The sequence below is a fragment of the Sorex araneus genome, chromosome 5 (assembly GCF_027595985.1).
Source record: "Sorex araneus isolate mSorAra2 chromosome 5, mSorAra2.pri, whole genome shotgun sequence".
Classification (NCBI taxonomy): Eukaryota; Metazoa; Chordata; class Mammalia; order Eulipotyphla; family Soricidae; genus Sorex; species Sorex araneus.
Window position 1 is genome coordinate 13,535,588 of NC_073306.1, and position 27,817 is coordinate 13,563,404.

At 43.6% G+C, this 27,817-nt stretch overlaps 2 protein-coding genes and 1 pseudogene across 8 annotated transcripts in view; 2 read left to right on the forward strand and 1 right to left on the reverse strand.

Annotated features, from left to right (window-relative positions):
* Window positions 1–27,817, forward strand: part of DOCK7 (dedicator of cytokinesis 7) — a 187,989-nt gene that overhangs the window by 58,157 nt on the left and 102,015 nt on the right. The gene's annotated exons all lie outside the window — the stretch shown is intronic.
* Window positions 6,260–6,880, forward strand: LOC129405132 (40S ribosomal protein S10-like; annotated as a pseudogene).
* ANGPTL3 (angiopoietin like 3) lies at window positions 12,628–25,077 on the reverse strand. Its single transcript, XM_012932394.2, is given in 9 exon segments — window positions 12,628–12,653; window positions 12,774–12,804; window positions 12,806–12,950; window positions 13,258–13,522; window positions 17,347–17,463; window positions 18,006–18,104; window positions 19,999–20,116; window positions 23,812–23,922; window positions 24,552–25,077. Coding segments are annotated over 9 exon segments (1,407 nt in total). The 5' UTR covers window positions 25,047–25,077.

The following is a 27,817-nucleotide window of genomic DNA, read 5'->3' on the forward strand; positions in this document are numbered from 1 at the left end:
GGGTGCCAGGGATTGAACCCTGGTGAGTCGTGGGCAAGGCAAGTGCCCTACCCGCTGTGCTCTTTCCGTCCATTTCCTGCCTTTCCCTTCAGACCATGCTGATCTCCACTTTGCCTGTTTAATTTCAGTCCCAGTGGCTTGCTTTTTTCTTTTGTCTTTTTCTTTTTTTTTTGTTCACCCTTGAGCAGATCAAGTTCAGTCTTTTACTACTGTGTGGTTCCCCAGATCTTCATCTGGCTCGACACCTTGTTCTGAATTGCTGACATGTCACTTCCTGGAAAAGTTTATTCTCATCACCAATAAACAGGTTCACTGCTTCCCCTGTCTAACTTATTTTATAAGTTAGTATGGTTCTGGTACATAAATTCGTGGAAATTTTATGAAAATGTATTAGTAGTCTTCTAAGATAATTGTTTTATTTGGTTGAATTCAGTGTTTATGAAAGTACAACTTATCACTTGAAGTATTTAACATTGGAAAGGACAATCATACCAAAATTGTAATTATCACATGCTGGAATGAATGGATAGCATGTTCAGTTGTGAATGATTTTTTGTTTGTTTTTTGTTTTTGGGTCACACCCGGCGATGCACAGGGGTTACTCCTGGCACATGCACTCAGGAATTACTCCTGGCGGTGCTCAGGGGACCATATGGGATGCTGGGATTAGAACCTGGGTCGGCCTTGTGCAAGGCAAACACCCTATCCACTGTGCTATTGCTCCAGCCCCTGTGAATGATTTTTGAGGTAACTTTTAAAAGATTTTAGTAGAGACTGAATAAAGTAGTTGAGGGGTTAAGATGTTTGCCTAGCATGCAAGCTAGTTTGATTCCTTACTGCAGGATAGGGGCACGTCCAGGAATGATGCCTGAGCACAGAGCCAGGAACAAGCCCTGAGCACCACTGGGTGTGGCCCAGCACTCCACCCCCCACAAAATCATAGCAAGTTAGTTTGGGCTGTATTTAAATACTGCTAATTACAGAACTTATAATCATTTCAGGCACTATTAGAGAAAATTCTAGACAAAAATCTTTTTAAAATGATTTAGTAAATGTATAAAAAGGAACCTTTATAAAGAGAGTCTCTTGCCCGCGTGTCTGGCTGTCTTCCCTGGAGCCCCTTGAAGGGGATGGGCTCCAGCTTTGCTCCCTGCCCCGAGCAGAGCTCCCGAGGCCGAAGACCTCCGGAGCTCAGCCACAGCCATGCTCAAGGCCCCTCTCCACACGTTCGGACGAGCCTCACACATGAAGGTACCGGCAGAGGAACCCAGGTGTGTGGGACCCGGGGCTGAGACCTCCAAGCATGCTCGGATCGGGACTGGACCTCCTCCGCCCAGATTTCCCATTTTCCAATAGCTAGGCGGTCACACCCAGGGACTGCCCCCGGCACCATGTAATCCCACCAATGGCCAGCATCCAGAGACTTAGAACCAAGCTCCCGGAAGATATCGGATAGCCTAGTTCTCCCTCTGGGAGAACCTGGCAAACTACTGAGAGTTTCCTGCCCACATGGGAGAGCCTCGCAAACTCCCCATGGTATATTCATATGCCAAAACCAGTAACTGTGCTGGATCTCATTCCTGTGACCCTGAAAGAGCCTCCCTCATTGGGAAGGACGAGTAAAGAGAGGCTTCTAAAATCTCAGGGCTAGGACGAATGGAGACATTACTGAGACAGCTCGAGAAATTTGATGATCAGCGGGATGATGATGATGATGATGATGATGATGATGATGATGATGATGATAAAGAGGAATGTTTAGCAGCAAGTATTCTAGGAGAATAGTAGAACTAGTTAAACTTATCAGTGGGATTAGGTTTATTCCTATTAAACTAATTCATTGAATAGGAGTACTGCTTTCAACCTTAATATTTTTTCATCAGCACAAATTGATTTCAAATTAGATGTTGCATAATATTCTTTTCTCCTTATGTACAGCTTATAAGGAACAGTTAGAATTTTTTTTCAACTAATTAGCAAATGTGAATAAATTGGGATGGAGGATATCAAAGTAAAGTTTCTTAAGATTATGGAGATGATAGGATCAGAGCAATAGCACAGTAGGAGGGGCATTTGCCTTGCATGTGGCCGACCCGGGTTCAATTCCTCTGTCCCTGTCGGAGAGCCCAGCGAGCTACCGAGAGTATCCCGCCTGCACGGCAGAGCCTGGCAAGCTCCCCGTGGCGTATTCTATATGCCAAAACAGTAGCAACAAGTCTCACATTGGAGATGTTACTGGTGCCCGCTGAAGCAAATCGATGAACAACGGGACGACAGTGCTACTGTAGTGCTATGGAGATGATAATGGTGCTCTGTTAATAATACAAAAAATAGTAAAACCTGTTAGTTAGACAGATTTAGAATTAGATGGACGTGGAATTTGTTTAAAATAGAGATGCCTTTTTATATGAATATCATCAGGGAAGTAAAGGAAGTTAAGTTCATTACAATCTTGAATGTATCCTATTGTTAAGTTGGTTACCCAAGAAATCTCTCTTTTTGAGAAAGGTACAAATAAAAATTAATCTTAAAGTTTTATAAAGAAAAAATAAGTGGAGGGGGGGCTGGAGCAATAGCACAGCGGGTAGGGCATTTGCCTTGCATGCAGGTTTGATTCCCAGCATGTCATATGGTCCCCCGAGCACTGCCAGGAGTAATTTCTGAGTGCAGAGCCAGGAGTAACCCCTGAGCATCACCGGGTGTGACCCCAAAAAAGAAAAATAAATAAATAAATAAAATAAAAATATAATGAGTGGTCTGGGCAGATAGCACAGGGGGTAAGGCACTTGCCTTGCATGTGCCTGATCCAGGTTCGATCCCTGGCACCCCCTATGGTGCCTGAGCACACCAGGAGTGACCCCTGAGTGCAGAGTTGGGAAGAAGCCCTGAGCACTACCAGGTATAGCCCCAAACCAAAAGGAGAAAGACAAAGAAAAAAGGAAATAGTGATTTTGTTTTATTTGAAAAGATATGACATACGTACCATGAAAATTGGGTGGATAAGTGTTTATAACTAATATTTTATAACCATTAATTTTTTTTCGCAGTTATTCAAAATAAGCATTGACTGCTATTCCCTCCTTTAACCAGTGGATAATAAAAAAAAACACCTCTGTGGTTAGGAGTATGTGAGGATTGCATAGGTTGACACATATAAAGCGTTTTGCAAAGTGCTTGGCACTTTTACATGCTCTAGGGACATTAGTTCTTATTATCATTGTCTTTATTGGATTGCGTTTACCCAAGTGTACCCAATTTGATAGAGCTGGTTTGGAGGCATAATCATATTAGGCAGTTTGACTCTCGGGAAGAGAGTGGTTTAAGAAGAGAGAGGTCATGGGAGTTGGTAGTGGTCTGTTTTTTTTGCTTTTTGGGTCACACCTGGCGATGCACAGGGGTTACTCCTGGCTCTGCACTCAGGGATTACCCCTGGCGGTGCTCAGGGGACCATATGGGATGCTGGGAATCGAAGCCGGGTCAGCCGAGTGCAAGGCAAACGCCCTCCCCACTGTGCTATTGCTCCAACCCCGGTAGTGGTCTGTTTAGCATTAGTACTGGAGCTCTGGCTCCCACTTCCCTTGAACACCCAGTCAGATTAGGTGCTTACTCAGCAGTGTTTTAAAAACAAAACTCAAAAAACCTTGAGGCCTGAGAGACAGTGCAGCGAGTCGGATGCTGGCCTTGTGGACTGCTGACCATCAGAAGTGACCCCCAAGGGCAGGGCCAGGAGTAAGCCCTGGGCACCTGTGAGCGTGGGCCCCCAACAAAACAATCTTGGTCTTGTGGCCTGCCTGTCTTTGCAGGAATTCAGTTTCTAAAGCAACCTTTAGCACGTCTAGAAAGCCTGGCATAGATAGAAATTTTTTCAGAATGATGACAGAAGGCAGAGGAGAGCCTTTGCAAAAGTTTTTTTTTTTTAATTGAATCTGTGAGATTGTTCTGAGATAGACCCTTACAAAGCTGTTCATGATTAGGTTTCAGTAGTACAGTATTCCAGCAGCCATCCCTCCACCAGTGTCCCCGTCGTCCCTCCCGTCACCCCCACCTCCCCACCCCCTGCCTGCCTCTATGGCAGGCACTTTCCTACTCTCCAGAGGAGAGCCTTTTTAAGTAACAGCAAACCTACAGATACCAGAAAAATTTGACATAAAGTTCCTCGAGAATTTGCTGACTGAATTGTGCCAGCTCACAGTCACAGGCTTCTGGCTCAGTTTGAAGACTTTCCTCCCTCCCCTTCTTTTCTTTCTTTCTTTTTTTTTTTTTTTTTGCTTTTTGGGTCACACCCAGCATTGCACAGCATTACACTCCTGGCTCATGCACTCGGGAATTACTCCTCGCAGTGCTCAGGGGACTATCTAGGATGCTGGCAATCGAACCCGGGTCGTTCGTGTGCAAGGCAAACACCCTCCCCGCTGGACTATCGCTCCAGCTCCCCCTCCTTTTCACTTGACCAATGTTCCATGGTCTGGTCACACACACTAGCAGTCATTAGACTAATATGTGTCCATTTTCCCAATGCATAATGTTAAGTTAAGAAAGCAGAGTTGAAACTAGGGCTCCTTCAAGTGTGTATAAGGCCTCGTTATCTCTACAGAGTCTGAGGAAAAAAAACCAATAAAATCTTCTCAGTTTTATAGGTCACATAGTTGATATTCCAGAGGGTTCAAATTTATAGGAAGAGAAAAAGCCACAGACATACAAGCATTTTAATGTGCATTTTGAGAATATGTTTGTATCTATTTTTAGTGTGAAATGAGTATTTAATAAAGGGTCTCATGCTGTCTTTCTGGCACATTTTAATTTTTAACCTACTTACATTTCCTTATAAAGTCACTTTTATTTTAATATTCTTGACATTACTCAAAGACATTCAAAATCAGTTGTAATTATTATATAAAGTCAGAAATTTGCTTTACTTTTTATTGATTATTTTGTTTTGTGTCACACCAGCAATGCGCAGGGGTTACTCCTGGCTCTGCTCTCAGGAATTATTCTGGCAGTGCTCGGGGGACCATATGGGGTGCCGGGGATCCAATCTGGACTGCTGCATGCAAGGCAAACGCCCTACCCGCTGTGCTGTCTCTCTGGCCCTGATTTTCTGCTTTGGGGCCTGATGAGCCTGGAGGGTTTCCCAAGTGGTGCTGAGGTGGTGTTGGGCAGCCCTCACCATTGATTCTTGGCCTCAGGTCAGGGTAAGGACCTGAGGATGTGGTACTCTGGAGCCCCGCAGGGCCTGGCCTTTCTGGGCCACCCTGATGGCGCTGGGGGCTTCCAGGGGCAATGCTTCAGGGACCACATGGTGCTGTCAGTCAAACTGAGGCCGGGCCCACGTCTGACCTGTACAGTCACTGCTGTGTTATCTCTGGCCCCAGCAGTGCAAGAGTCACGACCTATGGGGTTGTTAGTGGCTAACTGACATCACCTGGAAGGGACACGAAGGTCCTGTGTAAAGTTACCTGGGTCCCAGATTTGTACTTGACCACGGCTGTTGCACTTCGGTTGTAAAGATCAAGGTACTCCTAGCTGGGCAAAGGGTTGTGTGTCTCACTGGCATCGTACGTTTAGGAGATACGTCACTGACCGTGTTATTCTTGGCCAGTCCGTGCGTGCAGGTTTGAGTGAGCCTGTTCCCCAATAGTCGTCTAAGTTGTAATCACCCGTTGAACTTTCCTATCTTAGTTTTTCCCCTAGCTCTTTGGAAAGACTCTCTAGCAATATGGTATGGCTCAGAGTGTAGAGACGGGACGCGGCGGTTGCAACCTGACAGCTGTCGGTGTGAGCGTCAGACTGACAGTTTACAGTGTGTTGTGATCTGAGCCTTAGTTAGGGATATTCTCCTCCCTCCTCCACGTCCCCGTGATCCTTGGTACACCTACCGCCATCAGTTAATCTGCATATTCACATGTTTCACACTCACCCCTCACTCCTGTGCTCTCTCCGGCCCCTTGAAACTGTTTGTAAACTCATCAGATAAAATACAGAGAATTAAAGTGATCGAAATATTGAAGTCATGGTGGCTGTGGTTCGTCATGGCTTTGGGATCACACCTGGCGATGCTCAGGGGTCACTCCTGGCTCGGTGCTCAGGAATTACTCCTGCCGATTCTTTGAGGACCATATGGGATGCCCGGCTTGAACCCGGCCCGGCCCCGTGCAAGACAGACGCCCTCCCTGCTGTGCTGTCTATCGTTCCGGCCCCAACTGTGGTTCTTCACGAATGAATGAAAGGCCACGCTCTAGAGCCTGGCGCCCACGCTGTGATGCTGATGCCCAGGAAGAACTGCATCGCCCTCTAGGAGCACTGTTTCAAGGAGGGGGCGAAGGTGGCCAAGAAGGATGTCCACGTGCCCCCAGACACCCAGAGCTGGCGGACGGAAACGTGCCCCCGTCCTCCGTCATGGACGCTCTCAGGTCACGAGGCTGCGGGAAGGAGCAGGTGGCCCGGAGACGTTTCTGCTGGTACCTGACCCACGAGGCGTCCCTTCGCCTGCCCCTCCCCTGAGGCGGTGCCTGTCGGCCTGAAATGGGAAGGCCACGACCCAGAGGCCTGCACGATTCCTCCGCGGGGAAGCCGACAGAGGTCCCCACCAGCAGGGCACTGTGTCCCCGCTGCCAGCAAGAAGGTTGGGGCTGGGTCAGCAACTGCGTTCCAGCTTAGAGGTGGGTTTGGTCACGGGCGTGGTCAAGCCCCTGACTTGGTCAACCCCCTCCCAGTCTCAGTTGAAGATCGCCTTGGGTTGAACCAGCCTGCAGCCAGAAAAGCTGAAAGAAAGACAGAAGCAAGAAGCAACAAGCTCCAGATGCTGAAAGTGAGCCTGTATTCTAACTGCGTCAACAGGACGCTGAGCACTCTGCAGTGCTCTGTTGCAGAGCGTTGTTGACGATTCCCATTCTGGGTGGCGCCTCATGGATCGCCGATCCTGCTCCGGTTCGTTCCTTACACTCAGAATTTAGGAAGGACCCATTTCAGTGGAAATTCAGGATTGATTTTTTTTCTTTTTTTTTTACACTCAGGTTTATGGTCTCTAGTTTTAGACTATTCTTCCTTATGTTTATTTTTAGTCTTCATGGATATTGCAAACGATTGCCACACATTCCAAAGAGTTTGTTTTTCCCTAGATAAGCCACTCGGCCTTCTAGTCTATCTAGTTGGTGCTTGTTTATTTTAATGGTAAAAATTGTGGAGTTGAGCACGGACTTCCCGACATTTGGACATGGCCACCGGGGCTCTCCCCGTGCAGAGATTGTCTTTGAGGCCGAGTGTCAGTGCACACCCAGGGGAAGGAGCCGGGTTCCCGAGAAGGCCTCAGAGCACGAGGAAGCATTATTATAGATTCTCTCTCGGAGTGGGCTGGAGCGATAGCCCAGCGGGTAGGGCATTCGCCTTGCACGCTGAGGACCCAGGTTCGATTCCTCCATCCCTCTCGGAGAGCCCGGCAAGCTACTGAGAGTATCTCGCCCGCACGGCAGAGCCTGGCAAGCTACCTGTGGCGTATTGGATATGCCCCAAACAGTAACAAGTCTCACCATGGAGACGTTGCTGCTGCCCGCTCGAGCAAATCGATGAGCAACGGGATGGCAGTGACAGTGACCTCTCGGAGTGCTCGTGAAGCAGGAGACACAAGATACTCACACGTCCTCGTTTTGTTTTGTTTGTAACCTGGTGATGCTCAGGTGTTACTCCTGGCTCTGCACTCAGGAATTACTTGCTCAGTGGACCATATGGGACTGAACTTCGGTCGGCTGCCTGCAGGGCAAACGCCCTTCCCACTGCGCCATTGCTCCAGCCCCACACGCACCTGTGTTGAGAACCCCGCAGTTCATAAAACCTTTCAGATCCAGTCCCTTGCTTTGCCAGGACCACCCCATAAAGTCGGTTTGCCAAGGTTACTGGGATCCCTGTGTAGGTTGCGTGTCACACTGAGATTTAGTCGCTGGTTTGAAGGTAGAGCCTTCCATTCTGGGGGGGGGGGGTCAGAGGAGGGTCTCCCAAGCGGGTTCTAGGGGGCCTGGCCGCCCACAGTTCACTGCCAGCAATACTCTGCCAGCTGGGCCAGCAATTCCGTGCTTGAAAGTGGCTGTGAGATGGTTCTTTAGCCCAGGAGTGCTGGGGTCCACTCGGAGCCATGGACCAGGGACTGTGCCTGGGGGTACTTGGTCCTTGGGGGCCCGTGTGGTATGGGGTGAACCCTTCTAGTACTGTCTCCAGCCTAAGCTACATTATTCAGAGTGTAGGTGACTGTTCTTTCAAACAGGCCTGATTATTCTGTTAAGTGTAAGATCGTTCCTAGAGGCGAACAGAAATTTAGGAAATTTAGGTTTAAGATGGAATCCTTGATACCCCACCCCCTTTTTTTTCTTACCTAAAATGTCACTGAAATTGCGTTTTATAAAGATTAGCGGTAGGAGATGATTAATCTACTTTCATAACCTTGAGCTGCACATTTCCCACCAATTGAGTAATTTTGCTCTAGTTGATTTACCATGAGAACACTTTGGACTTTAATGAAAGGGTCAACCATTTGCTCACCTTTTTTTTTTTTTCCATTTACAAAGCTGGTTTGTTGAATGATCACTTGGTAGCACAGAGGTTGAGTGCAGTACTTGTGATGGTTGGGAATGGGGAACAATCCCAGGGCAGTTTGATTGTTCTGTAACAGAATTTGGAACAGCTCAGTGATACTTTACATAGCTTTTGGAAAGAAGGTAGATAGTAGGTACCGATTAGTTAAAAAAAAAAATTAAACTACATAACTTTATTCGTTGGAACGCCATTTATATTCCTTAACTTCGGGTTTGCTTTTGGTCTGCATCTGGTGATGCTCAGGGCTTACTCCTGACAGTGCTCAGGGGACCCTATACAGTGCTGGGATTCAAATAAGGGTCAGCCACCGTGCAAGACAAATGCCTTAAGCCCTTGGATTATCTCTCAGGCCCCATCCTTTAATACTTTTCTCTGGTGAAAGTAGTTGACTTCTACAGTGTTGCTTGTTTTTCCCTTTACGCACCATGATTTATAACACCATTAATCTGTCTGTTTCAAGAAGACCGTATTGCTGTACCACACCCACCAGCAGATGGTCACTGTCCCTCTCTCTGTCCTCCCAGCAGAAACTCAGTGAGTTCTGTAGGCGGACTCTCACTGGCCATGGCTTATTCCCTTACTTTGTTTCTTTAGGTTTTACTTAGGAGAACGATCACGGTGAGTCTCATTTCAGATTTGTCATTTAAAACCATGGCTCCATTGGCTGAGCACCAGCCCCTCCAGTTCTCTCCACGTTGCACAAATTGCAGACACAAAAATGTTTTGTTTAACGACTGAGTTCATTGAATTTCACTTGTTGCACTGTGAGGAAGAAACGCGTACAGACATGAAGACGTGCTGATTCCAGGTACAGAGTGGGAGTGTCCCATCCCCAGTGTGAGCGGGGCCTAGGTGTGCATGCTTGCTCTCGGTGACTTTCACACTGGACCAAAGGGAATGTTCATTGTGGAGATGTGATGGGAATTCTCTGCATCAAGAAGGACGACTCCTGGCTCTGCGCTCAGGAATCACTCCTGACTGTGCTCAGGGGACCGTATGGGATGCTGGGGATCAAACCCAGGTCAGTGTGCAAGGCAAATGCCCTCCCCGCTGTGCTGTTGCTCTGGCCTCAACTTATCATTTTTCTCTGGCAGTTTCTTTCAAGACATACTTTAAAGGTAAATAATAACAGGTGATGCTGTGGACAGAGGGTAATAACTGTTGAGGATTTAGGATTCATATTAATTTAAATTTGAACATAACGTGCTGCTGTTGTGATTTCAGTCCGAACTATAAAAATTCAAATAGCGGGGCTGGAGCAATAGCACAGCAGGTAGGGCATTTGTCTTGCATGCGGCCGACTTGGGTTTGATTTCCAGCATCCCATATGGTCCCCTGAGCACTGCCTGGAATAATTTCTGAGTGCATGAGCCAGGAGTAACCCCTGTGCATCGCCAGGTGGGACCCAAAAAGCAAAAAAAAAAAAAAAAAATCAAATAGCTGTAAGGGGACTGAATACAGAAACAGAAAACAGACATGCATGTCAGTGCGTCAGTGGTACTGGGGCTCTGGCTGTGGTAGGGCTTGCCTTTCTCATGTGTCTGCGGGCTACCTCAACATTCATTAGTTGTGTGGTTCTAAAGGTCTTTTGAAAGGTTGGAGGCATTAGACGCACATCGTGTCCACGTGAATGCGTTAAGAAACCTTACCTTGATACTGCTTTAGTTTATTTTCACAAGCTTCCTTTAAAAGTGCTTGTTTTCACTGTAGTCTCTTTGGATATATAAACTACAGACTAGAGCTAAGTTAACAGATACACTAGGGCACAGTGGGTGAAATCTGATATGATCATATGACCTCGTGCTCATGGTCTACAATATTTACGACTGTGAACGTATTTCAATATAGTATTTTATTTGGCTTCATAAATTAGGCAAACTAAATATGTTCTTTTTTTTTTTTTTTTTTTTTTGCTTTTTGGGTCACACCCGGCGATGCACAAGGGTCACTCCTGGCTCATGTACTCAGGAATCACCCCTGGCGGTGCTCAGGGGACCATACGGGATGCTGGGATTCAACCCGGGTCGGCCGTGTGCAAGGCAAATGCCCTACCCGCTGTGCTATCGCTCCAGCCCCCCTAAATATGTTCTTTTGCAGCAAAATAAGCTATCGTTTTCAATATTCGTATTCCACATTTTTTTTTTTTGCATGTAAATGAAGCTGACTAGATTTTAGTTTTGAAACAAATGCTCTGGCAGCATTTGGACACTAGTTCTGGGGCCGGAGAGATAGAGGAGCGGATAGAGCACTTACCCTGCATGCTGCAGACTCGGCTTTGATTCTCAGCACTGAATAAGGGGCCCTGAGACCCAGCAGGAATGACACCCCCCCACACCAGCGCAGCACTAGGACTAAGCCTTGGGCACAGTTGACGGTGGCCCAAAAACACAACAACTGCCAAACCTGTAATTCTCACTTGTTTATATTTATTCAAGTTTAAAATTTGGGCAAAAAAAAAAAGTTTCGGGAAAAGCTGTAATATTAGTCCAAGGGATAACAAAAATGAGATCTATTTAGGTATTTCTGTTTTAAAAAGCGATTTAAAAATGGAGATCCCATTTGGGACCTTCTGCTTGCTACGCCACCACCTGGCCGATACCCCTGGGCCTTTTCTGAAAGGGAGGCGGACCCCGCCTCTCCCCCCCCCCACCCGCAGCCTGCTCTATCTCACGGGCCCAGACCACAGCCCCTGACGTGACCAACAGGTCTGCACAACAAATTACATGATAGGCCCAGAGTTGACCATCACAGATGCCGAGATCCAAGAGGCCGGAAGGGTCCAAGCGAAAATAGACTTAATTAGGAAAACTTCAAGACACGTTATACTCTTAAATAACAAAATTCAAAGATAGAAACAATGTTGAAAGCAGCAAGATCAATAAGAAGGAGCTTCTGTACAAAGGAGAGCCCCGAAGATACACAGCAGGTCTATCAGATGACACTCGGCGCGTCGGAAGGCTATGGGAGACTAGCGTGCAAAGACCCAGCGAGATGAGCACCTCACCAGGAGTACTCTACCCAGCCAGGTAATCATGCAGAGGTGAAGGAACTACCCAGAGCTTCATGGACAGGCAACAGCTTAGGACATTGATAGTCTTGAAGCCAGTTTTGTAAGAAGCGTTCAGAGCTCCTTTAAAAGAGGGGAGAAACTTCCCATCACGTGGTACTTGGTGCAGCACTCAGGAGTGAATGGTGCCTATGGTTGTCTTCTGCTGGATTAAGAAAGGTTGACAATGTATAGCAACTCATCACCACAAATTGACTTTCAGGTGATGTATTTTATGAGACTTTTGTTTGCCATTCTTTTAAGAGTTTTTTGAGCAAGTCATATGAAAAAAATGTGTTATATGCCTGTCAAGGGATATAAAAGAAATGGATTTATGACAAGGAAGATAGGATGATTACTGCAATCAGATCCAAAGTATAAAATAAAATTTAATGCGATGTATTTAAGATGCCAGAGTTGAGGACTTAGTTAACGTAAACAAGAATAGGCAGGGCACAGTACTGTATTAAATAATTTGAATTTCTTTTTTTACAGAGGTTAAAATCATATCGCAATCAGTTACCACAAACTGACTTTTGTTATTTTATTTTCTGATAATTCCATTTGCCATTTCTTTGAGTTGTGTTGGTGCAAGTCGTATGAAATAAATTTTAAATGCTTGCAAAGGGGGCAGGCTGGGGGTGTCAGGGAACCTGGGACACTGGTGGGAGGAAGGGGACGTTGGTGGTGGGAGGAAGGGGACGTTGGTGGTGGGAGGAAGGGGACGTTGGTGCTGGGATTGGTGTTGGAGCATCACATGCCTGAAACAGTGAGATTGTGAACAACTTTGTTAATCATGGTGTCTTAATAAAAACTAAAGGTAATTCCAAGAGATTAGTTTAAAAATTTAAAAAATAATTTGAAAATTAACCCATTTGTTAGAATTTGATTATAATCATCTTAAATTTATTTCCACATCCAAAATCTCCAAGTAGATGGCATCAGAATTTGGACCGAGCTCGGTAATTGAGTCCTTTGAGCTCATGTGGCAGTACGTTTCATCTTAAATCGAAGCTGCTGTAATCTGTTTCTAAGATCGCCCGTTAAGGATTTACGACCAAGTTATTAAGCCACAGAAACTTGGGTTGCGTTTAATGTTGAATTTATTGGCTTTTTAATTTGCTGCAGTTCATTTGGGGCTCACTGAATCTGTTTTTTGGATGGATCAGCATTTTTGGTTGACTTGATCAAGTGTAGCGTTTTGTTTTGAGTTTTCCAGCAAATTCTTCTTTTCTCCTCCAGTTTAGCTTTGGCTTTGGGCTTGTTGTAATTGCCATTTAGGTTATTTTCCTGGAATTTATAATTCCACCACCAGCCTCCTAAGGAAGGTCATAGAGACACATTTATTCCAACAAGTATATCCCCATATATAAATAAGACAGTGTTACAGATTCTTGTAGGCCAGTAATCTGCGTAAAGTTTCCTTAGATATTTAAGAAAATATCTAAGGAAGACTAGAAATAAAGTACTTTTCTAGAACCAAATTAACTTGCAGGTTAAGAGACTTTTTAACCTATTAAAATATTTATTTAGAAATCCAGATTTTTAAAGTTAACACTGTTAGTATTAGCTAATACTCTAGGTAGATATTTTGAAGATAGGAAAGTAAAGCAGTGATTCTAGGAACTGAGTAACTTTCAGTGCAGCTGAAGTATCCTTTCACTCTGTGATCCCAAGTGGAAAACATCAAATCATTGTGTTCTGGAAGGGCCCTGGGCACATTGCCAGTAATCTCAGCCAGGTTTAACCTGTAGTTAGTTTCATGATTGCCCAAGTGGAAGGAATATTCGAGGAGATGCTTGTTATCTTTCCAGTCTTCTAGCTGAATTTGTAAAATGTAAATAGATTGCTTTACTATGGAGTATATCTTCTCTAGACCCAACCAAAATTCTCCTGAAAATAAAAGTAAAAATTTGTGGATTGGTAACTGCAGATTAGACACCCAACTGTTTTATTTTAAGTCGTTTTAAAATTGTTATCTGTAAATGAGTTATTTCATCTCAAATTCCATAGTTATTTTAGAGGCTCTTAAAAGTATTTCTTTGTAAATCAGTATATCTTGTAGGATAACATTAGTTTGTCCTTTCTCCCTGGCCACAGGGAGCTGAGGTTTATTGGCGTACACCCATCACAGTGCTCCTGAGGCACTCCCGTTTCTCTCTGTTTATCTGTAACCTCTTTGTGCTCTGCTTCCCCAACCGGTTTGTCACCTTTACCCCCAGAGCAGTGCCTGTGACTTGCAGAGTCAAATTCCTCAGAAATCTCTGGATTTGTATTTATAAGTGAAATTTGCCTTTCTCTTTCCCTTGTGTCCTTTGCATAGTTTACTTTAGAGCAATGTCCTTACTGTATAGACACAGGAAGACAGTTACTGCTGTGCTTTTGTAACTTGGGAGTTAGTTGACTCTGAATAATACTCATTCCTGGGCATCTCTCATATTTTCTCAACTTAAGCCTCGGTTGCCCTTAGTTCCTCGCACCCCAAAAGGAGGGTCCCGACGAGGGACTGGATGGACCCAGGGCAAGCTGTGAACCACCCTGGCATCGAAATGGGCCAGGCCAAAGGCCATAATACTTAGCTATGAGTTAAGAACATGGTCATGGACAAATTCTGTCATGATCCAAAGAGAAACAACTGGACAAGGACCCTGCGTGGGGCTAGGAAGGACTCATCTGGCCTGAGCACTGTAGTCTGGGATCTATAGCAAGATATTCCCAGGAGAGCCACCTTAAAGCTCACTGTATCTCTACTGTGTCCATATATAATGACTAATATTGTTAAGAAGTGGAATTAAGATGAATGTTTGAATGGTTTTTGGACTACGGAAAGGAGAATCGCTCCCCTAGATGAAATTCCATCCTTGAAGGGATCTTTGTCCTAGAAGAGCTTCCCGGGAAGGAAGAGAAGGGCTTCCCGTGTGCTGATTGTGCTGTCTGACCTCGGTGTAGTTACCACCCCCAGTGCTTGAGATTGGGGTCGAGGCTAAGGCGGCAAGATGGAGCACAGGGAGAGGAGCATGGGGGGCCGGAGGAACACAGGAGTGGGTGGGTAAGACCGGAAGCAGGCAGAGGGAGACGAGATTGGAGTAAATGACAGCTGGTCACCAACCAGCCCGGTGGCCCTGTTCCTCCCTCGTGTGTCTGTTGGCGGCAGCTGTCGGCTGTGGTAGGGAGGCGGCTCATGGCCACTGAGTGCACATGGCGGGAGAGAGACCACACCACCGCTTATTTGTTTACTTTGTGATTACAGATACCTTGTTGCGGTCCTGCTGTGCACAGCACTGTGTGTGTTTTAGAAATGTTTCACACCTTCAAACTTATATTATTGCATCATGCCGACCTCCAAAGTGAGATACCTGTTGGGGTGGGAGATACCCTGGTGTGGTCTTCAGCACCGCATATGTTACCTGAGCACCTCCAGGAGTGACCTTTGAGCCCCGAGCCAGGCGTAAGCCCCGAGCACTGCCGGGTGAGGCCTAAACCTTGCCCCTGACCCCAAGCCCCCACAAATTTTTACAGATAAAAATACTGACAATATTAATCGGCCTATCTAAAGTCTTAACTGTCTTTTTAAAAATGTATACTTTGAGACTATGCTTGTATAAAATATATTGTCACTGTCATCCCATTGCTCATCCATATGCTCGAGCGGGCACCAGTAATGTCTCCATTGTGAGACTTGTTACTGTTTTTGGCATATCGAATACGCCACGGGGAGCTTGCCAGGCTCTGCCATGCGGGCGCGATACTCTCGGTAGCTTGCCGGGCTCTCCGAGAGGGATGGAGGAATCGAACACGGGTTGGCCACGTGCAAGGCGAACGCCCTACCACTGTGCTATCGCTCCAGCCCGTAACATATATTACGCTAATTATATGTGGTTTTTGTTTGTTTTTGATTTGGGGGCCACACCCAGCAGTGCTCAGGGACTCTACGCAGCTGTGTTCTGGGGGATTTGCCCTTGGCAGTGCTCAGTGGATGAACTGTGTGGTTCCAGGGTTTGCACTTAGGCCTCCTGCATGCAAAGCGTCACGCAGCCCATCGAGCTGTCTCTCAGGCCCCCGTAATACATTTCTTCAGGTGTGGGCACGAGTAGCTCATCATTTCTTGTTCCTTTTGTGATCCGGCTTTTCTATCAGCTGCACGTCGTGCTCCCAGATGAGTAGATAAAAATCATGTGTCTGGAGAGAGAGTACTGCAGGGAGGGCCCTCGCCTGGTACACGCCGGGCCTGGATTCTAACCTTGGCACCACTTCCGGGCCCCTCACCCAGCCAGGACTATCCCTGAGTCCAGAGTCAGGAGTAAGCCCTGAGTACAGCAGGGTGGTCCCAAGCTGAATAGCAATAGCAATAAAAATGTCGTGAGTTTATTAAGTATAGATTTATTTTTCTATATTTGCTCTGTTTATTTTTATGTAGGAAAAAAAGTAAATTTGGATAAACATTTTGAATTAAGCTGCATAATTCATGACTTTTTTTTTTTCTCTGACTTAAAGTTTGTAATTTGCGGGCTGGAGCAGAGGTAACAGCAGGCAGGACATGCCTTGCACACGGCCAGTGCTACCTGGGGCCCCGTGCCTGCCCCGAGCCAGGATAAACCCTGAGCACCACTGGGAAGTAGCCCCCAAACAAATAATTTTTTGTTTGTTTCAAAAGAATTGAAAACAAATAGTCATATATCTCTCTAATAATCACAATTATTTTTACATAAGGAAAAACATCCAAATTGTCTTATAGGTATTGAACTCGTGGGTGACTTCATTTTAAGGATTGCAAGCACAGATGGTTTACAGATATTAATAAATGAGTAGTCTGGACCTCCCAGCCTTCTAAGATACCTTTTGGGTGTCTTAGAAGATTTGGTTACTAAATGCAGCACTACTGAGTATACACTTTTGGTGATAGACTGACTGGTATTCTGAGTGAACAAATTTATAAGGATTAGATATGCTCTCTTTCCACAGTTGACGTAGTTTGGGGGAGAGTGTTTGGGCCACACTTAGTGGCTACTTCTGGTTGTGCTTGGGCCTTCCCCAGCAGTGCCAGGGAGCAAAACAGGGTCAGCTACATGCAAGGCCTGAGCTTTAATTCCAGTACTATCTCGCTCACACCCTTATTTGATATAATAATGTATTTTTTAAAACTTCATAAATAAGTACTTGTACATTATTCATGAATGCTTATAGTAGAATTTTTGGACCGTCTGCCTTTTTTCAGATTTTACTTACTATGTTTATTTTGGGAGCAGAATAATTTTCATGCGTTTTGACCAAACATTCCATGGGGTGCATCTATAATGTTTAAATAATTGAGTCTGGACATTTTTATATGAATCATTTCATGGCTTCTTTGCCTCTTCCAGCTTCCAAATAACTAAAGAAAATTTGGCTAAGAAAGTAGATGGTTTCTTAATAGTTTACTCATGGCATCTGCCCTATCAAAGTACATAGCACTTAATTAGAATTTTTAATTTTACTTTAATAATTATAATTATGATAATTATAAGTCATCAAATTAAATTGTGATAGGTATAATTAAGAAAAGACATTTAGATGTGGTAAGTGGTAAGTATAAGAATACTTAGAATAGAAATTGCTAACCAGCATACAATTATTTGTAAGTTCTGTGAAGGGCACGATTGTTCCTCTTTCATTTTTCCATTCCTAATGCCTAGTCCATGAAGAATGAATGAATGAATGAATGAATGAAGTCATTTTACCATCAAGCTTCCCCAAACCATATTGGTAGTTTTTCCAAGTTTCACTGAAATTTTGTGATCCGTCTATTAGATGCTTAAGTAGAGTCCATGAACTACCTAAATATAATGCGTGATGTTCTATATTAGTAGACTTATATAGCTATTGCAAAATACTGTTTTTATTCATTTATTAATTTTGGTTTGACTTTTTTCATCTTTCGTAATAATTCACAGTAATCCCCAGGCAAAGGGCCTGGGCTGGGGTGTCCACGGGGTGGGATTACTGTGCCCCCTCGTCCTGTAAAGAAAGAACGCAGTAAAGAACACAGCCTGTGGTGAGCACTGGGTGGCCTGGCTTGACTCCAGTTGGTGGTTATGAAAGGTCATTATTAATGTTGGCATGCTACTAGTTATCATTCCAAGGTCTTAAAGGCAGCTTATCTTTTTATCAATAAACTTTTGGAAGTATTTGCTTCATTTTATTTTATGGAAAAACAACATTGTATGAATACACAAATATATATGCAAGCAAGACAATTATAAATAACATCTGTATAACTACTCATGTAAACTTCATCTTGTAGGTTTTCTAAATAGATAGGATTAGTCTTGCTAGTGGTGATCTGAGCTTAATACTGTCCGTGTCCTTCGTAGGTTAGTTTCAGCTGCTGTAACTTTACGGTAGACATGAAAAGCTTGAGAGTTTCTGGGTCTAATGGAGTAAATACCACTTATGTGTTTTCCTCTTTTATAAATGGTGGTGCAATCAACAGGAATCTCTATAATCAATGAAATGTTATTAAATTAGACAAAGTAAATGATTGTTACCTTTAGGGCTTGAGATTTAATGGAATTTGTCCAAAGCATTTTTATACTAGGGCATCACTGCGTGACATGTTACATAAATAATATAGAAATGGCTATTAAACTGATTTTTAAAAAGAAAATAGGTGAAATGAGAATTTTAAAAACATTAAGTTTTGTAAGTGTAGGAAAAATATAAAATACTACGCATGAGACATTAGTGTGTAGTATGTAACTGGTAGTCAAGATATAGGTGGAGTAATCAGAATTTTTTTTTTTCCCTGTATGAGTTGCAGGAAAATACATGTTTTTAAATATGTAATTCTGTAGACGTTTGGGAAGGGAAACGTAGTTTTCCTTCTTTATTATTTCCTTATTAAACCTTTCCAAACAAGGAAAGTAAAGAGGGACATGAAAATCTTTCCATTTATATTCAACAGTTCATTGATGTTTTTGCCCTATAAGTACTTGTGTGCAAACATGCCTTTTCCCATGCTATTGGACAGTAATCTGCAAACACCTTGACTCTTAACCCCTTAGATATTTTTACATGCATCTCTTAAATGTGAAATTATCTTATATTACCACATCAATATTGCCTTTACATATTCAAGAAAACCACTAATACGATCAAGTCTTAAACAGTGTTTGGATGATGTGATATTAGGGGTTCCTACCTCTGTGTAATGAAAAATCCATGTATAACACATGTATAACTCTGACTCCCCCTCCCCCCTACTTACATAGCATGGTCTGTCTGCACAGCTGAGAGGCTGATTGCTTTCGGGATACCAGAGTTTGTAGATGCTCAAGTTCCTAATAATGGACACTCCCTGTCCTCATCTTCCCATCTGTGGATTCAACCTATATGAATCCTCATTATTTGAATCTGTAAGCACGGAATCTACAGATACTTAGGGCCAAGTGTATTTACAGAGAGAAGCACACGATACTAGTGGACCCGTGCAGTTCAAACGCACGTAGTTCAGAGATCAACTCTAACTCTATGTTACCTGATATCAGGTCCATATTTATATTGGATTGTCCCTGATTGTCTTATGAATGAGCAGGTTTTATAGGGTAGCACTGTAGCACTGTTGTCCCGTTGTTCATCGATTTGCTTGAACGGGCACCAGTAATGTCTCCATTGTGAGACTTGTCGTTACTGTTTTTGGTATATTGAATACGCCATGGGTAGCTTGCCAGGCTCTGCCACATAGGCAAGATACCAAGAGTATTCATGTTGGCAGGATACTCTCAGTATCTTGCCGGGCTCTCTGAGAGGGATGGAGGAATTGAACCCAGGTCGGTCACGCGCAAGGCAAATGCCCTACCCGCTGTGCGATCGCTCCAGTCCTTCATAGGGTATTAGAAAATAAATTCCAGAATTCAGTTTAGTCCAACACAATGCATTTGGTCAATCTGTTTAGAAAAGACTTTGAATATGGGTTTTCTTTTAAAACTTTTTATTAAGACACCATGATTTACAAAGTTATTGAGATGAATTTTAGACACACAGTGTCCCAACTTCTTCAAATTCCCATCCTCTTCCCTCCACCAATGTCCCCAGGTTCCCTCCCAACCCCCAGCCTGCCTTTTTGACAGGCACTTTTTCCAACTTGGGTCCTGTCGTTTGGATTTCGGGCTTTGGGTTTTGTTGGTTCCTTTGGTTTCAGTTTTGTTGGTTGCTCAGGGGCCCCAGCCTCTGCGGTGATGTAGTTGGTCACGGCTCTTGCTAAATCCTAGGCAAGCACCTTCACCTTTGTACCCTCTCTCCAGCCTTTCGAATGAGTATTTTTGATGGCAGTGCTAGACGTTGAAGAATTTGCTGATCGTAACTTCAGAGGGAAAACTATCAGATTATCTTACCATCATATTCTGCATTTGTTGTTTGATTCAAGTGAAGACCAGGAGTAGTTCTTGGTGCTCTTGCTTTGGTAGAAAAAGAATTTTCTGTGGATTCTTGAATCGCACCCGTTCTTCTTAGCTAATAAAAGAATGCAAATTTACTTTTAATGATAGCATTGGACATGTAAGGAGATCTGAAGGAAGATATTAAAAGTGCAAGTTTTAGTCATTTGGTTATTCCTTAGTCATTATGGTGATTCCTTTGGAATAACCTGATTATACAGATTACCTGTTTTCAAAAGATTTAATCAAACTCATATTTAATAAGTTAAAAATGGGAGATCAAGACAAGAGACAGGTTGTTAAAACAGAGCAAGACCAAAAGGTGAGAATTTGCTTAGAAAATATTACCATACATTTATATGGCTAGAATTCATTATTATTATTATATTCAGTAATCCAGACAGTTTTAATTTTATAACTCTTCAGTTTAAATAGTATTGGTGCTCATGCCTACCACAAACAGCAACTAATTTGTCCTGCTTTCTTAACTTCTGATATGTAAACATATCTGTCACTGTCACTGTCATTGTCATCCCGTTTCTCATCGATTTGCTCGAGTGGGCACCAGTAACGTCTCCATTGTGAGACTTGTTGTTACTGTTTTTGGCATATCGAATACGCCACGGGTAGCTTGCCAGGCTCTGCCGTGTGGGCCAGATACTCTCGGTAGCTTGCCGGGCTCTCCGAGAGGGATGGAGGAATCAAACATGGGTGCGAGACAAACGCCCTACCCGCTGTGCTATCGCTCCAAACATATCTGTAGAAGTAGCAAGTCGGCAGACTTACTTGCTTACTTTCAAAATATTTCATACTTGATTGTCAGTTTATCAGTTAATTTTTATTGAAGTGTGCTGGTTTTAGACTGGAGAGATAGTCCAGTGGCTGGGGCACTTGCTTGACACTCTGCCAGCCCAGGTTTGATCCCCAGTACCACATAGGGGCGGGCCCTCAGTCCCTGCCAGGAGTGACCACCCAGCACAGAGCCAGGAATAAGCCCTAAGCGTTGCTGTTGTCCCTCTCACACACTCACATACACACAAAAAAACCCCACAATTTTCTTTCTTTTTTGGGCCACAACCGGCTATGCACAGGGGTTACTCCTGGCTCATGCACTCAGAAATTACTCCTGACGGTGCTCGGGGGACCATATGGGATGCTGGGAATCGAACCCGGATTTGCTGTGTGCAAAGCAAATGCCCTACCTGCTATCCTATCGCTTTAGCCCATTTCTTGTTTTTTTTATAAAAGCAAAGCTTTGGGGGATTGGGAAGATAGTTCAGCAGGTAGTGCACTTGTTTGCACGTGCAGATCCAGGTTCAATCCCCAGCACCTCCTATGTTCCATAGTACTACCAGGAGTGATTCTTGAGCACAGAGCCAGGAGTAAGCCCTGAGCACCACTGGGTCTGGCCCAAATGTAAACATAAAAGATTTCCTAAAAACAAATCATTTTTATGTCTTATGTAAAAATTAAGTGCTCTGGTTTTTAATTTATTTGTTGATGAGTTTTCTTATTAATGGGCTAAGGACAGTAGAATGTCAGATACATCACTAGCGTTAGCTTTTTGATGTCAGCACACATAGGACTCCCCAGGACCCGCCTCATGGACCTATAGTAGTTTATTTGTTTGGGGGTTAGTGTTCTCTGATAAGGAAATATGTGGTTTTAGGAGCACTTTTTAGAATTTTGGTTTCTTAATTTCAGTTTGAGGAAGTTAGAGCATCTAAACCTTCCTCCAGTTTAGAAATCTGGTGTTTGGGGCTGGAGCGATAGCACACTGGTTAGGGCATTTGCCTTGCACTCGGGCGACCCAGGTTCAATTCCCAGCATCCCATATGGTCCCCTGAGCACCACTAGGAGTAATTCCTGAGTGCACGAGCCAGGAGTAACCCCTGTGCATCACCAGGTGTGACCCCCCCCAAAAAAAAGAAATCTGGTGTTGGGGCTCGGGAGATAGCTCGGGGGCAAGTGCACGTACTTGAGTGTACAAGGATGGGGCTTGATCCCGGCATCTCGGGCCTCCGGAGCACGTGTGGCCCTAGTGGCGCCTGAGCATCGTGGGGGTGGCCCTGGCGGTCCGCAGCGCCACTGTTGTTCTAGCACTTCTGCATCCCCATGCCCTAGACGTAAACCTTCCTCTGACCCACGTGGCTGAGCGTGACCCCGGGTTCCTGAGCACTGCTCGGGGTGAGCCTCCCTCGGAAATTCACTGTTTGATTTTCTGTGTGCGTGTAATTACACACAGTGCACACCACCAGTTCAGTAGTGCCTTCTGCGTCTGTGAGCAGGCTTATTTAACAGCACAAAGGGGATAGTCTAATAATTCATAAACATAATGTAATAAGGTTGGTCCTAGAGTATACTTTGCAAGAAATTATTTTGGATAGTTAGCCAAAAAAAAAAAAAATTAAATACCCTACTATACTGAGTCATTAAATGTGGAAAAGTAACCTAAAGTTATGTTTAAAATACTAAAACATAATGATACTGTATTTCTTTTTCTTTCTTATTTTTTGGGGGGTCACACCCGGTGATGCACAGGGGTTACTCCTGGCTCTGCACTCAGGAATTACCCCTGGCGGTGCTCAGGGGACCAAATGGGATGCTGGGAATTGAACCCGGGTCGGCTGTGTGCAAGGCAAATGCCCTACCCGCTGTGCTGTCGCTCCAGCCTCAATATTGTATTTCTTCAGGAGAAACTGCTAATTCTCTGGTTTTAATTAGTGGCAGTTTTTTTTTTTGTAGCTTTTCTTTTGGAATTTTTGGAATGGCTGTTTTATAGTATTACTATATTAATATTTTGAATTAATACTGCATATTGAAATGCTTATTTTTGAATATGTTTAGTTCTGAAAAGGCATTCCCCTTCCTGACTCTTTTATCCTATAGATTAATTATCAGACATTTGGTTTCTCCTGATATCCAGTATTACAGTTTCTGGTGTTCACATTAAATTTTTATTGACTTTTGTGTCCTGAATATTTTCAACATATATTTTTTGGGCACTTTCTCATACCAGACAGTTCATTAAAGTTATATTCTACTGCAGGGACAGACAGCGAAATATTTGTTACATCAAGTCAGAGGTTAAGAACTAAGGAAAAAGGTAAGGGAAATGGTAAGAGGATTTAAGGCCGAAAAGAGGGAACTCAGAGCACTTGAATCTAACAAGTCTGTCACCGGTGGAGCCTGGGAAGGCTTCTCTGGGCATTTGATACCGGTCCAGATCTGAAGGACACAAGCGAGCAAGGGGGCCGTGCAGACCCCAGGGGAGAAGAGCGAGGAAGACTAGGGGAGCCGCCCAGGGGGAGGCCGGCAGGCTTGCTTAGCGGCGGAGAGGGTGACAGAGAAGAAGTGAAGTCAGAGGGATAACAAGAGGGCAGGTCCTCTCTCTGGGGTCTTGGGGGCCACCCCGAGTGACACGGGCAGCCACTGTGGGTTTGAAGAAAGAGACTTATGGTCTGATTTAAATTTCAATAGCATCCCTTTGGGTGCAAATTGAGGATATACTTTATGAGGAGTTAATTCTCACCCCCCCAACAGTTCTACAGGATGGGTTCTGTTCTGTTCACTGACTCAGGGAGGAGACGGAGGGACAGAGGCCCTCAGGTCACACGCAAGTCAGAACCAACTTGCAGACCCCGGTGCTTTCAGCTTATGGGAGCCTTTTGCTCACTGTTGAGAGAGGGCTAATTTCAAGGATTGTGGAGCTTATTGTTTTCTTAGACCTCAGCCGTGAGAGGCTGGGCATGGAAGTAAGTCGCCACTTACCTGATTTTCTATTTCTTTTATTTGGCTGTGCTGCTGGTTTAATTGTCTGTATTGTTCTTCCACGGTGTGGAGAAGGTCTCTAATGCTGTTGTCTTGCTGTTCTACAAAAGTCTGCATATAGATCGGAGGTTGGTTAGAAGTTTCTTCTTTCTTTTTTCCTCTTTTATAATTTTTTTAATATTGTGCATTTTTTATTTCCAGTAACACTAGCACAATATAGTTTTTGAAACAAATAGTAGATCAGACAAGTAGATGGTGGGAAAAACCTTGCGCGCTTTTTCAAATATGACGCACTTCTGTTTGTGTTATTTGGAAAGTTGTATTTCTGAAATCAGATTTTCTGAACCTTAAGCTTTAATTACATAGATAAGAGTCCTTTATTAAGGAATAAATATGTAATATTTACTGTGTAGCTTCTGTACATTTGAAACACAAGAGAACAGTCTCAAGATTATTTTCCTTTTGCTTATTGTTTCTAGTAATTTGCAATGCAATAATAACTTCATGTTTCATGTATGAAATAGATTTTTCATTTTCACATGGACACAGTGTTTTTATATATAACGTTAAGCAAACATAAAGTCAGCTTAAAATTATAATGGGAATTTAATTTTCTAGAGCCTTTTGTCCTTGAGAAAAGTAAATAGTTGTAAAATATTTCAAATAGCATGTCTTAAATTTTCCCTCCCCCAGTAGAACCACATTGAAAACAATAATGCACCCTCCTTGTTTCTACTTACTTTAAGTGAAGTTACTTCTGGGTATTCCTGAATTTCAGGTTGCTCTTTAATTAAGTGAGTTAATTGTTCCTCCAAATATTTCACTTTTCGTTGAAGTAGAATTTTTTCCTCTAGGAGATTTTCGAGTTTTGAGTTGAGTTCAAGAGACATATTCTTTACTTCTTCATTTTTGATTTGCAGTTTGGATGTGGTTTTTCTAAGTTCCTTTTCTTCTTCTTTGATTTCATTAGTTTGCAAGGACAGGTCATAAAAAGACTGATCGAATATGTTGAGTTTTTGAAATATGTCATTAATTTGGCCCTTGGTTTTATGGACAAAGTCTTTGAGACCGTGTCCCAACTGAAGGAGGCCATTGGCTAAGATTTTCACATCATCTAGCATAGCAAATCTTGAGTTTGGCTCTGGAGATGCCGAATCAAGTGTTGAATAATCTTGGTCAATTCTGGAAGAAATAACTAGAGGAATGATGAAAAGAAAGACCTTGATCGTGTACATTTTTACCCAAATTATTCAATTTCAAGGAATTTGGAATTACTCTTTTCCTCTAAGCTAACCTAGGTGTCTGAACTCTATATATAACCACGATTGCCACATGAACAGTAAGGGTGGCAGGTGAATAGAGTTAATCATTAAGCGATGTGAGGTTGTACAAATGTAACCTTCCGCATTGAATAAGATCAGTGCTAAATGAAATCAAAGAAATGAGCAGCTATCTGATGAAAAAGTGTTGCCATGTTTAACTTGGCTGTATTATAATCTACACTTTTAACGTTAACAATACCTACCTTTTTTTGAAAGCTTATTTTGATTTATCATGATCTTTAAAGAGTGAAAATTAAATTCCTTTGACTGGTAAATTTATCATTTGAATGGAAGAAAAATTAATGAATGAGATAGTATTTCCCAGTTATATTTTATTTATGTGAGTACTAGTGACCCATCCATCAAAATGCCTTCTTTGTGCAGCTTCCTGTATATCTCCGAGGGGTAGCAATAGATTTCAACAATGCTTTCCCATAATGCTTTAAACTAACACATTCACGGTGATGTGTTCTTTATTATTTGTAATTACTTATCAGTATCACTGTATCACTGTCATCCCATTGTTCATCGATTTACTCGAGCGGGCACCAGTAATGTCTCTATTCCTCTCAGCCGTGAGATATTAGCAGCCTCTCCTTACTTGTCTTTCCCGATGATTGGAGGCTTTTTCAGGGTCAGAGGAATGAGACCTATTGTTACTGTTTTTGGCATATCGAATACACCACGGGTAGTTTGCCAGGCTCTGCCCATGTGAGCAGGGTACTCTTGGTAGCTTGCTGGGCTCTCCGAGAGGTATGTATATACTGTCAATCCATTGATCAATGATTTCCTGGAGAGGGACCAGTAATGTCTCCATTCATCCTAACCCTGAGATTTTAGCAGCCTCTCTTTACTCGTCCTTCTCAATGGTACCTCATATAAAGGCTCTTCAGGGTAAGGGGAATGAGACCCATTATTGTTACTGTATTTGGCATATGAATATGCCACGGGGAGCTTGCCAGGCTCTCCTGTGCGGGTAGTAAACTCTTGGTAGCTCGCCAGGTTCTCCAAGTGGGAGAACTAGGCTGATGTTGCACAGCCACATCCGACCAACCAGGAGCTTGGTTTTATAGTCTCTGATTGTTGGCCATTGATGGGATTACACGGCACTGGGGACAGTTTCTGGGTGTGACTGCCTAGCTACTGGAAAATGGGAATCTGGGTGGAAGAGGCCCAGTCCCAATCTGAGCAGCCTTGAAGATCTCGGCCCTGGGTCCCACACACCTGGGTTCCTCTGCAGGTTCCTTCATGTGTGAGGCTCATTCGAACGTGTGGAGAGTGTGTGATATACTGATAAGCTAGACTTATCAGTATATCTTTTTAAGTTTAGATGATCCATCTTCATTATCTTCGTATATTATCACAAGTTCCCTCAAATAAGTACAATGAAGAGGTATTTTACTCGCTTCATTTTGCATCTGTTTAGGTGGATGTTTTGGGTTTTGGGGTCACACCTGGCTGTGCTCAGGGCTTACTCTTGGCTCTTTACTCAGGGATCACTTCTGGTGGTGCTCAGGGGACTGTTTGTGGTGCGAGGATCAAACCCAGGCCAGCTGCATGCAGAGCAGGCACCTTCGCCTCCGAGCTGTCTCTCCGTCCCCGCCCCTTATATGCTGTAGCTGTGTTCTGGCCTCCTTTTCCTGTCTCCACTGAAATACTTACAGTTATGTAAAGGCTTTTAAGGTGAAAGCAGAGTTAAATCCTCAATCTATCCCAGTCAAAAACTTATTTGTCCATGTACATCTTTCTGGTTTGTAAGCGGGGTGCTAATTGGATAATATAAACTTAATAAAAGCAGACAAATCACATGTATAAAAATAAGTGTCCCACTGTGCTTCTAACTTTGAAGGGAATGCTTACTGAACACTTCTGCTTAAGTGATCATCCTTTTCGAATATTTGTATTCCAAACATTTGCCAGAACCCAAATTCTTTCAGAATACCCAATTAGAGATACAGTGTGGTGCATGGCTTAAGAGTGTGGCTCTGGAACCAGACTGTGACTTGAGTCCAAAAGCCAGGTCTCCCTGCCTGGTTGAGACCGGTCACTTCATGTCCACAGACCCCAGTGTCTTTATCTGTAAAGCTGGGATCAGGTTATGGGCAGTAAATACTGTATACGCGTGACTTAGAGCAGTAGCTGGCAGGGAGAAGGCACGCCGATGTTAGTGGTGTGACAGGAAACAATCTTTCAGCCTGTGTCCCTGAGTACACTCAGTTCTACCAAAGATAAGATTTCCATAAAGACAGCTTAAAAAAAAAAACACAGAGACTTTTATTTAATTAAATGTCATCTTAAATTGTAAATTGCCAGTACTTCATTCTGGAGTTGCCCACACCTCAACAAAGGGTGCATGCCTTTGCCTTATGGGGCCATTTGGGTGAATTCTCTTTCTTTTTTTTTTTTTACCCCTTGATGAAATATTTATTTATTTATTTTTAAATAAATCACTGTGAGATACAATTATGGATTTACAAACTTTCATGATTACATTTCAGTCATACAATGATCGAATACCCATCCGTCCACCAGTGCCTGTTCCGAATTCTCTTTCTTGGGCCCTGATAGATGGTGAATCCGTGGACTGAGTGTAAGTTTTCCATACAGGAGGCCCAGGGGACTTGGGTTCATCCCGGGTACTAGATGTGATTCTCCCAAGCAGCACCATAAATGACCTCTTAGCA